At 51.7% G+C, this 11,998-nt stretch overlaps 1 protein-coding gene across 1 annotated transcript; it reads left to right on the plus strand.

The window, feature by feature from the left end:
* Positions 1-5,369: 5,369 nt before the first annotated feature.
* On the plus strand, positions 5,370-6,818 carry LOC134527185 (synapsin-1-like). The gene is made up of 3 exons (XM_063359612.1): positions 5,370-5,730; positions 5,971-6,149; positions 6,252-6,818. The coding sequence occupies exons 1-3, from the start codon at positions 5,370-5,372 to the stop codon at positions 6,816-6,818; spliced, it is 1,107 nt and encodes a 368-aa protein (XP_063215682.1).
* The last annotated feature ends 5,180 nt before the right edge of the window (positions 6,819-11,998 follow it).

The following is an 11,998-nucleotide window of genomic DNA, read 5'->3' on the forward strand; positions in this document are numbered from 1 at the left end:
TAAATGATCCATCGCAGAGAAAGGAATATTGTGAGCAGCAAAATATGCTGCAATCCTTATTTCTGCTTCTTTTACCTGGTTTTGATGAGGTGCAACAGATTTACTCTGGTCTAAGAAAAAACTCATATAGTTTACTGATTTCATGTTCGCATCCTTCATAGATTTTGAACGTTTGCCCGAGTTTCCATGCAGTTTTAAAACAGATATGTCAGCTTTCATTTCAACATTACAAATTTTACATTTTGGTTTGAAACAGTCTCCCAGGACTGGACTCACCCACAGTTTCATGTCATCCAATTTTTCCCATTCCCGACGATATTTCTGAACACTTTTTTTTATTACTTTTGAGAGCACATTTTTTCTTAATAGAAGAATGTACTACAAGATAATCACTATCTTCTCCGCATGAACTCATTATATTAGCACACACTACCTCATCTCTAAAAACAACACTAAAAAGGCAGCTAGCAATCAGAGCTGGCGCGTCCATATAGGCGAACTAGGCAACCGCCTAGGGCGCCAAGTAGCTGGGGGCGGCGCAGCACGACACATAACAGCTGATATAATATGTTTAACGATTATTGAAACTAGATGAAAATGGATTTTTGTAACTGTTTGGAATGTTTATATTGATATAAGTAATTATTTAAAGTCCACGGTGACCTGTTTATGATTTGTAATAAGTAAAAAAGTAAAAAAAAAACACAAGCCTGCTTACATTTGATTGTTGACAAAATATTAGGCATGGCAAATTTTTTTTGGGGTGTCCGGCAGAGGGGGGGGGGGGGGGGGGGGGAGTGCATTAAGGTTTTTCGCCTAGGGCGCCAATTTACCTTGCACTGGCCCTGCTATCAATATAAACTTTTGATGTGTAATTCCGATAATTCCGACTTTATAAAATATTATTATGGAACACATATCACTCCACCGGCGAGGCGAGGTAACTAACTACTGAAAACAATCAACAATGTAGTGTAATTCGTTTCATGTTTGTGTGATAAGCTTTCCCGCGTTTCCTTCCCCCTTCCCTTTAAATTTGAGCAACGTGGGAACTGCCATCATATGATCTGACAGTCCCGGAAGCCCAGTTGTAGTATTATATTACAGATAAGTAAGCAGGCGTGTGAACAGGTGACACTACGAAATTAGAATATACACTGGGCACATTTTATCTACAAGGAAGCCGAAATGGCGAATATAATATACAACGAAAATAGCCAGAAACCTGATGGATAGTCAGATTATGGTACATTTGCGTACCATGACGACCTTGCCATGGTACATGGTACACTAGGTTCAATTATGGTACAAGTACCATGAAAATGGTACGTCTAACAACCCTGGGCTTGGCTAGCAGTTTCGTTGGAAGCTTTTAGAGGAGCATGTACGGAACCTTCCATCGTGGAATACGGGCTTAACGAACCATTCACAAACAACAAAAATTCCAGAGAGTTCTTAATAGCGAAAACTATCACCATCACCATAGAGAATAATGTCAGGTTAAGAGAGTTATTCGCAAACCTACAAACGACTCAACTAAACGACGAATTTTGTAACAAAGTTCGTAGGAAATTAGCAGAACTGCCACCGGAACACAAAGTACATCAAATCTATTGCATTTCAAATAAAGATATATTATTTATATATCATGTATCAAAATCTCCATTAGATAACCACTGGAAGCCGATTATACCATTAGAAATGCAAGCAAAGGTTATTAAAGAAATACACGAAACTCTTGGCCATATAGGTTCAGTAAAAATTTACGAGACTGCGTCGCAAAGTTTATTGGAACAACATGTCACGATCAATTCGAAAAATTGTCACGAGTTGTGACTTGTATCAAAAGGCAAAACCTATTCAAGAACATTTAGAGGGAATCTATCAGCCGATTTTACCAGACAAGCTTTTGCAATTAGTATCCCTAGATCTGTTTGGACCCCTTCCAACTTCTAAAGCCGGAGTACAACATATACTAGTTTTCATGGATATTTTTTCCAAGTATACCAATTATATGCTATAGTAAACGCTAATGCCAAAACAATGTTTGCAAAAGCTAAATCCTTTGTAGATCAAGTGGGTAAACCAGACTGTATTATTACAGATAAAGCATCGCAATTTTCTAGTAAACTGTAGCAACAAGGTTTACGAAACTTAGGGGTAATTCCAACCACATCATCAGTTCGCCATCCTCAGAGAAACCCAGGGAAGCGGCAAATGAGAAATTTGGGAAACATCCTTAGAATTTATTGCCACCAATCACAACAAAGTTGGAGGGATTACATTCCGTTCAAAGAATGTATTTTCAACCATAATATACATTCATCTACAGGACTGACTCCTAACGAGATTTTAACGACATAAAGATCTAACGCTTTACCGGAAGTATTTTTACCTGATTTAGACAAAAGTCAAAGTTCTAACTTGGCCGGATTGTCTGAAGATCTCAGATTACAGTTAGAGAACTTTGTAAAGGCTCGATTACATGCGGCTGCGAAAAACCAATACACAATCAAAAGCGAAAGAAAATTGTGAGTTTAAATGTTAATGATCTTGTGCTGAAAAAGGCCAATCCTGTTAGTCAATTCTGGGACAAACTTACTAAAAAGTTGTTCTTACTTTACGAGGGTCCTTATAGAGTATGTGGGAAGGTGAACGAAAATTGTTATGTTTTTCAGACAATAGACAGTGAAGAAATAGTGGGCAGATACAACATCACACAACTACGGCCATATCGTTAGGCTATTCTATGAAATACTATGAATACTCTACAGCATCTATGACCAACTTAAGACTAGACAAACAAAATATTTTATTTAGTTGTTATAAGTACTTCATTTGCAGACAGTTTTCGTGTGACTCATAGTAAAACTATGTCGTTCTTTCACAGATTAATTATTATAGGGTTTACTGAGTCAGAGTAACAGTACAGACATAAGTTTTTTTTGTTGCCTTAGGCATAGTCGACTAGATATTTGAAGTCTACTGAGCTAAATGTCAGCATGGACTAGGAAATGCAGTGTATGCATTTTCTTCGACGTTATTGTTCTCACTTCTATGGATGGTGTAGTGAGCGTTTGAATTAGTCTGAACTGCGAATAGTAGCACAATGCTGCAAGTTATTTATACAAATAAAGGTGATTTGAAATCTATTGATTATATTATGTCAAGGTCTTAGTTGAAGTTACAACTGATAACTAGAGTAAAAATATGAGTATCAGGTAGGAAACGTTGCCCTGGTTGATTAAATGTTATATATATATATAGACGTCGTCCCAAGTGCTCCTCCGGCTCGCTGAGGCCATTATTGCCCGTTGCTGCTTCAGGCTTGCGTGTGTGCCGGCGCCCGTGCGCAAACGTGTAACAAAGGTTTTGTTTATGTAATTATGTGAGGGTGTAAATATTAATTTGTCTTGCTGTGTACCTGTAGATGTGTTATCCGGGCGACTGAGTCGCGTCTCCCCGCCTGTGACCATGTGGCTCCACGCACTCGCACACGAAGGGAAGAGGGGGGATTCATGTGCACGCGGCAAGGGGGAAGGCCGCTGAGACATCGCGGAGCGTGGGTCGAGTTAGTCGCCTGAGTAGCATGAGAGAGTGCGGTCGCGAAGTTGTGAGTGAGAGTCGAACGGTCACTGTCAGTCGTGTCACCGTTGTCACGTCACCGTCATTCGCGTTGCCAGTCACGTCACCGTCAGTCATGTCACCGTCGTTCGCATCGGCAGTTACGTCAGTCTTTCGTGTCATCGTCATTCGCGTCACTGCCAGTTACGTCACCGTCATTCACGCCACTGTCAGTCGCGGCACTGTTGTGTCACCACCAGTCAGGTCACTGGTAGTGTCGTGTCGCGCTCAAAGTGCGTGGAGCCGGGCCTCGCCCTGATGGACTGTCACAGAGGGGAACCGTGACAGCCCATGTACAGTGTGTGACGTGTGCATTAAACCCAGCTTAACGTCATAAACTCTTTTATTTCACCCGAGTTAGGGTAGTTCCCTTGCCTTGCCACGTGGCACGTACCCTCTCTACCGGAGCAGCTGGGCAGCGACTCCGAACCACGGGAACGGCCCTAACGTCGACAAAATGGCCCCCATTTAGTGTAGCTGACCATGAGCTATTACATAGAAACGGACATGAAAAGTGCGGATTTTCAAAACTTTCGGGAGCCGCGAGGATGCTGCAGGGAGTCGAGCGTGGACAAGAGCGGCGCGGGAGCGGAAGCCGATGACCCAAAATTGTGTGAGATTGCGCCATCAAGAGATAAGAGCGCGTCACACAGGTATCTGGTTTCATTCGGCCGCGCGAGTGAGTTCGCTCTTCCCCCTTTTTCCCTTCAAGGGATCGCGCCGGATGAGCGCAGGCGAATTGCGCCCTTCGGGTCGAGCGGGAGCCGAGTCCAGCCGAGCGACGACGAGTACAGCCGAGTCGGACCATTCAAGATCACCGCGCCACCGGGTCAACTTCCGCGGGACGAAGAGCGTGCGGAAACAGGACCTTCGACCGTGGAGGGGGGGAGGCGGGCCCTGCCTGTCTGTTCCCCGTCACCTGACGTCTCAGTCCGCTGCTTGGGCCGATCAGCCGCGCAGGACGCGGAATGCTACACACCTGTGCGCGTTAATATGGACGGGGTCTGCCAGGTGTGACATAAGCCACATGGAGAGGGCAGCTTGCGAGGGGAGGGCACTACACTATGGTGCTCGTGTACCCCTAAGGAAAAGACTGTAAAAAAGGGATAATATAACCATGACACAGAGCGGGCCGTGATAAGGGAGCGCGTGACGTGCGCGATGGTAGGCTGTCCCGGGCGACCTGGCGAGACGGCGCGGTGCTATGTGTACAGCACTGTCAGACACCGGATTTGCACGACTGCACGCGAATTCGCTAATTCAGGGACGGACTATTTCTATGCACAGCCTGTAACGACGGTGTGCGGCGCCATGGGGAGGCACAACCGGAACCGGTACCGCGAAATGCAAGCGTGGCGGTGTCACTACCTGTATTCACGGGACGAGCACATGAAGATCCGCATACATTTCTGCAAGCATGCTGGGACAGACTATCAAGACACGCGGTGCCCGAGGACGAGTTCATGGACAGAGTTAGTGGACAGCTCCAGGACAATGCCCAAGCCTGGTGGGCAATGGCAGGCGAATACCGAATGTCTTGGACCGAATTCGTTACCCGGTTCGAATCCCATTTTGATGACGTGTGTTCCCATGCCAGCTGTCGGTACCAGCTGTACTGTCAAACACAGCGGGCCGGGGAAAGCGTGGAAGGCTTTATTTATCAAATGCTACGCCTCCTACTGTCACCGGAATTACGACCTTTCATGCGTAACACCGTGGGAAGAAGCGTGGACGATTTCCTAGCCATGGCGAGAGAAACAGAGAGAGACATCCAGGCCATACAGAGTGCAACAGAGACCATGATGCAGTGGAGGCCCAACCCCACCCTGGCGGTGCTGTCACCAGAAGATGCTGGAGTGGTGGTGCGGTACACTGGCCCGCCAGCACCGCCGGACAGATCCGCCCAGTCGCCGGGGTCGCGGGAATGCAACCTTGAGCCACAGGGCCAGTCGCGGCTGACCTGGCGGCAAACCGACCGAGGGGAGCGACGCGGAGGCCCGACAGCCCGCGAAGAGCGGCCTCCCCGCTGCAGGTACTTTCCAACAGAAATGTACCACTGGCACCGTGAATGCCCCATCAAGGCTGCCGGAGAAGGGGAAAACGGAGGTGACACAACACCATCGGGAAACGCCTAGGTTAGGGCGATGAAACAGCTGGGCCCCGCTCACCGAAACTCCAACCAGCCACGCCGCCCCACCTACCTAACGTCGGCGGGAGCGGTCAGCACTGGCCCGACGGGCCGTGCACCGAATCTTCGGCGAGCTCTACCGCTCGCCCCACATCGTCGGCGTCCCCGCCAGCAGCTGCGGGCGCCAGTTATCTACCGCCACACCCACCTGACGGCAGGGGCGGTCAGCGCCGGCCCGACGGGCCGTGCCTCGAGTCTTCGGCGAGCTCCCCCGCTCGCCCCACATCATCGGCATCCCCGCCAGCAGCTGCGGGCGCCAGTGATCTACCACCCCCGCCTACCTGACGTCGGCGGGGGCGGTCAGCGCCGGCCCGACGGGACGTGCACCGAGTCTTCGGCGAGCTCCCCCGCTCGCCCCACATCATCGGCGTCCCCGCCAGCAGCTGCGGGCGGCAGTGATCTACCGCCCTGCCCTCCTGACGTCGGCGGGGGCGTTCAGCGGCGGCCCGATGGGCCGTGCCCCGAGTCTTCGGCGAGCTCTGCCGCTCGCCCCATGTCGTCGACGTCCCCGCCAGCAACTGCGGGCTCCAGTGAGCTACCGCCCCGCCCACCTGACGTCGACGGGGGCGGGCTGTTCCCCGAGTCTTCGGCGAGCTCTGCCGCTCGCCCCACGTCGTCGGCATCCCCGCCAGAAGCTGCGGGCGCCAGTGAGCTACCGCCCCGACCACCTGACATCGGCGTGGGCGGTACGCGCCGGCCCGACGGGCCGTGCCCCGAGTCTTCGGTGAGCTCTGCCGCTCACCCTACATCGCGGGGGGCCTCGACAGTAGATGCGGGGCTAGAGGATAGGCTGTCCCGGCTCGGGTGCATGGGTCCTGAGGAAGGCAGTCTACTGCGCATACCTGTCCGGGTGGACGGCCGGGAACTGGAGGCGCTGGTGGACACCGCCGCCAGCCACAGCTATATTGCCGCCCACCTCGTCGCCGGTGCTGACGTGACAGCTGAGGCTGGGACAGTCCTGCTGGCCACCAGGGGAGCTTGCGCGTTAGCCAAACGGACGCCATAGTGCTGCATGAGCTACGAGAGGAGCTTATCCTGGGAGCCCCCTGGCTGGCACAGGTCGATGCCACAATCGAAGTCCGTGTCGGGCACTTGCACCTTGGTACCCGCGGCCGCTGGACTGTCTACGGTATCCACCGGCCTATTCCATCCCCACCTAACACAGTTGTAGGTTTGGATGAGCTGACCCACGGAGTTCCAGCCGAGCACCACGTCGACATCGACGAGATGATAAGGGCTCATTCGCAAGTGTTTGCAGCTGCGGACCAGTTACGGAGGACTACAATTACAGAGCATTACATACCCCTGGTGCCCCATACCCCTCCGTTCCAGAAATTGTTCGGGTTCGGACCCCGTGAACAGGATGCCATACAGGCGCAAATCGAGGAGATGCTGGCGAGTGGCATCATAGAACCTAGTAATTCACTTTATAATAGTCGTATCGTAATGGCCACCAAGAAAGATGGGACGCTGAGATTTTGCGTAAATTTCAAAGCAATAAATCACCTCACCATTCCGGCACCACCACCATTAATCAACATCACCGATGCCCTCGCTGGCTTGGGGAAAGCCACCATATTTTCAAAGCTTGACCTCAAGTCGGGGTACTGGCAAGTGCCAGTATGCCCCGCCGACCGCCCAAAAACAGCCTTTACCGCCCCAGACGGCAGGCGCTTCCAGTTCTGTGAGATGCCATTCGGCCTGATGGATGCTCCTGCGACCTTCCAGGCCATGATGGTCCGTGTCCTGGAGGGCTACATCGGCAAGTTTGCCCAAGCCTACCTGGACGATGTGATCATCTGGTCATGTTCGTGGGAGGAACACGCACACCATCTGGCCTTGGTGTTTAAGCGGCTCGCCAGGCACGGGCTGACGTGCGCCCCGAGGAAGTGCCACATTGGGGCGGAGGAGATCGAGTTTCTGGGCCATATTGTGGACGCAGAGGGTTGCCGCCCGCTACCCACACAGCTGTCCATTATTGAGGGCAAGCAGGCACCCAAGACACAGAAGCAGCTCCAGAAACTCATGGGGCTGTTGAATTGGTTGAGGTTATTTGTTCCCCACTTCGCCTCGATTACCGCGCCCATGACCGACCTGCTTTCACCATAGCACAAATTCCGGTGGACCCAGGCCGCCGACCAGGCCCTGGGCGAGAAAAAACAACAGCTCCGCAACTGCCACACTCTGTCGCGGCTGGTGCCGGACGAACCACTGTTCGTGCAGACCGATGCCAGCCAGGAAGGCATGGGGGTGGTGCTGTACCAGCTGGACGGCCAAGGCCAGAGACGTATCGTTGAGTACGCGAGTGCCAAGTTTGGCCCAGCGGTAAGACAATACCATGTCAATGAGCAAGAGTGCCTCGCTGTGGTGTGGGCACTAAAAAGATACCGACACTACCTCGAGGGGCTCCCCTTCATTCTCCGCACGGACAGCCAGTGCCTCAAATAGCTGGATTCCATGCAGGAGGGCAAGTGCAAGTTTACCCGGTGGGCCCTTATCCTCCAGAGCTTCCACTTCACGGTGGAACATATTCCCGGCCGGAAAAATGTGCTCGCTGACGAGCTTTCCCGGCACCCGGACCCCAGAACCATAGTCTACGATGACCAGGGGTGGGACAACCTCCTACCCCCGGTTCCTATTACCAACTATTCGGACCCGGCCCCCGACGATGCCCTACTGTACATGCTGCCTGGGCCCAGCACACCGGAGCTGGCCACCCAATTCGCCACTATGGCAGAGCTGGTGGCTCATGTGCGTGACGCCCAGCAGGACGACCCACAAACGCGAGCCCGACTGGCCGAGTGTGGTGACCAAGCATTTTCCCATCAGCGTAGTCTCGATGGCATGCTTCAGACCCGTGGTGCTCGCAGAGGAAGCTGCTGGAGTATTCATGCACCCCCAGCTGCACAGCCAGCCATCCTACTGTTCTTCCACAGTCATGAGCTGGCGGGGCACCCTGGGGCTGAACAGACCCTGCGAGAAATCCGCAGGACGTTCCACTGGCCGGAGGTCATGGCCGACGTTAAGCAGTTCGTGCGTGAGTGCCAATGCTGCCAACAGTGTAAGGCATGTCGACCTGATGGTGTGGAGCAACAGGTTTCCCGACGCCCTGACCACCCATTCCACGAGGTGGCCCTTGACATTATGGGCCCCTACCCACGCACCTCCCGGGGAAAGCTGTTCATCATTGTAGTCACTGATGTGTTCACGCGATGAACCGAGGCATTTGCTGTCGCCAATGTCAAGGCGGGAACAATCATCGCCCTACTGGACCGAGAGGTGTTCCCACGGTATGGGTATCCGAGAGTGCTGCTCACAGATAATGGAGTCCAATTTACGGGTCACAGCTGGCGGAAGGCATGTGGGCGGTGGGGGGTCCATCATCACACCACCCCTACCTATCATCCCAGATCAAATCCCACTGAATGCCGCAACCAAGACATTAAGACCCAGCTCCGAATCCGCCTTGATGAGGACCACACTAAGTTGGACATTCACCTCCCCACCCTCTTGTACTGCCTCCGCCGGCGCACGAACGAGGTCACTGTATATTCTCCAGCTGAGCTGCTCCATGGTCACAACTTGGCATTGCCAGCAGAACTGGGCGTCATTCACACAGAAGAACCTTTCCCAGTAGAGGACCTACGGGCTGGGGCACGCAGGCATCAGGCCCAGTTTTTGGATCATCGAACACCCCAGTCCCTAAATCCACCCCCGCAGATCATTCCAGGCCAGTTTGTGCATGTAAGGCTCCAGCATCTGTCAGCCAAGGGCCGTGTGTTTTGCGCAGGCCTCGGGCCCAAGTGGTCCGAGCCCAGGGAGGTGGTGGCTCGCTTGGGTATTACCACTTACCTGGTGTGGCAGCCGAATGGCCGAATGGCCAAAATACACTGTGATGCCTTGCGGCTAGCTACGGTCCCGATGCCGCAGCAGCCGTCAACCACAGGAGCCGCGGATAGTTTTACAAACCAGGACAGCCCCAGTGACCAACCAGAAACACTGCGAGGAGGCCGTTGTGCCAATTCTGACCCGATGCCCCTAGACACCGACCCTGGAAGAAACCACTGCAGTAGGGAAGGAAGGAGATCGGACTCACCTCAGGTGCCGACGAACTTCGGTGACGAAATGGTCACTGGCAATACCAACCCAGCGGGTTGCGAGGTTTCTTTAAATCCCAAAGCTCCAGTATTTTCCCGAGAAGCTATGCCCACCCAACAAGAATATGGGTATGAGCCCAACGGTTTCACCATGGACCACCTGGAAGAGCTTGCTGACAGGCTGGACTCCAGGGATGCCCAAAACTCCATCGTTAACACATCCCTTACCCCAATCCCTGATGAAGAGGACTCTGAGTTACCAACCATTGACACCATCCCTAAAATAGTATTCCCTGAGGAAGTAATGGAAGGGTTAAATGGGGATGGGTACCACCACCACATAGATTATCCACCTGAAGGGCCCTGTGGTCCCGAGGAAGGGGTCATCATTGAAATCCTTGATGAGGTGAAGGAAGGGGACAGTTCCCCATCTATGCACCCAGACACCACACCGAATTCCCAGGTTCCGGAAATAGCCCGCCATTCCACTCGTCACCGCAGGCCTCCCTCCTACCTGCTAGACTATTGGCCATGGGTACTCACCCAGCAGGTTACTCCTACTTCCGCCCATGGGATGCCAATATGAACGCCCGAGTGCCCGAGGGTTAATGGTGAACTGCGTGTGATCGTAGCATCAGCGGGCAAAATGACCTCGGGGAGGGGGGAGGGCAGTTGACGTCGTCCCAAGTGCTCCTCCGGCTCGCTGAGGCCATTATTGCCCGTTGCTGCTTCAGGCTTGCGTGTGCGCCGGCGCCTGTGCACAAAAGTGTAACAAAGGTTTTGTTTATGTAATTATGTGAGGGTGTAAATATTTATTTGTCTTGTTGTGTACCTGTAGATGTGTTTCCCGGGCGACTGAGTCGTGGCTCCCCGCCTGTGACCATGTGGCTCCATGCACTCGCACACGAAGGGAAGAGGGGGGATTCATGTGCGCACGGCAAGGGGGGAGGCCGGTGAGACGTCGCGGAGCGTGGGTCGAGTTAGTCGCCTGAGTAGCATGAGAGAGTGCGGTCGCAAAGTTGTGAGTGAGAGTCGAACGGACACTGTCAGTCGTGTCACCGTTGTCACGTCACCGTCATTCGCGTTGCCAGTCACATCACCGTCAGTCACGTCACCGTCGTTCGCGTCGGCAGTTATGTCAGTCTTTCGTGTCATCGTCATTCGCGTCACTGCCAGTCACGTCACCATCATTCACGCCACTGTCAGTCGCGTCACTGTTGTGTCACCGCCAGTCAGGTCACTGGTAGTGTCGTGTCGCGCTCAAAGTGCATGGAGCCGGGCCTCGCCCTGATGGACTGTCACAGAGGGGAGCCGTGACAGCCCATGTACAGTGTGTGACGTGTGCATTAAACCCAGCTTAACGTCATAAACTTTTTTATTTCACCCGAGTTAGGGTAGTTCCCTTGCCACGTGGCACGTACCCTCTCTACTGGAGCAGCTGGGCAGCGACTCCGAACCACGGGAACGGCCCTAACGTCCACTATATATATATCCCAAACATATTGATCGCTGACTATATACTATCTGTTTGATTTGCAATCAATCTTTAGAACCTTACACATGATCTGTTTGCACACTCTATGTAAATATGGCACTTCTTCCAATGTTACTTCATGGAACAACGAGATTACTTTTCTAGATATCGATTAGCATACCTCGTAACTCCACTTTTGGTCAAATTTTATATTTTGGTGCCATCTAGTGACAAACCTTGGTACCGACATGCACAGCAAAACTCATAACTCCAGTTAAAATTCATCCATGAATAAATTATGTTTTTGCATTTCTCTTAACTCCACATGTAAATATTTGAGTTGGCAAACCTACTCACTCCTCAGTACATAATGGTTAGTGAATCGTTGTGACGATATGATTGCATTCTTTGCTATTGTTTGTCGCAATTATATAATGCAACACTAAACACAAACTCTTTTCAAGCAAGTAAGTTTTAATGATTTGTTTACTGCTTATGATTATACTATACAACAATTATTATATGGTCGTTGAGTTATTTTGTAATTGTGTGAAGTTAAGAGGTTTGCTACTAACAGTGCTGTTGGTTTATTATGGAGTTAAGAGGTTTTTCTTG

The sequence above is a fragment of the Bacillus rossius genome, chromosome 1 (genome assembly GCF_032445375.1).
Source record: "Bacillus rossius redtenbacheri isolate Brsri chromosome 1, Brsri_v3, whole genome shotgun sequence".
Taxonomy (NCBI): domain Eukaryota; kingdom Metazoa; phylum Arthropoda; class Insecta; order Phasmatodea; family Bacillidae; genus Bacillus; species Bacillus rossius.

What these genes read in the sequence shown, in the direction of transcription:
- LOC134527185 (XM_063359612.1), top strand. Translation starts at nt 5,370, where the DNA reads ATGGCGAGAGAAACAGAGAGAGACATCCAGGCCATACAGAGTGCAACA. An exon ending in CGGAGAAGGGGAAAACGGAG is followed by an intron (nt 5,731 to 5,970) that starts GTGACACAACAC and finishes ACCTGACGGCAG; the next exon opens with GGGCGGTCAGCGCCGGCCCG. An exon ending in GGACGTGCACCGAGTCTTCG is followed by an intron (nt 6,150 to 6,251) that starts GCGAGCTCCCCC and finishes GGGGGCGTTCAG; the next exon opens with CGGCGGCCCGATGGGCCGTG.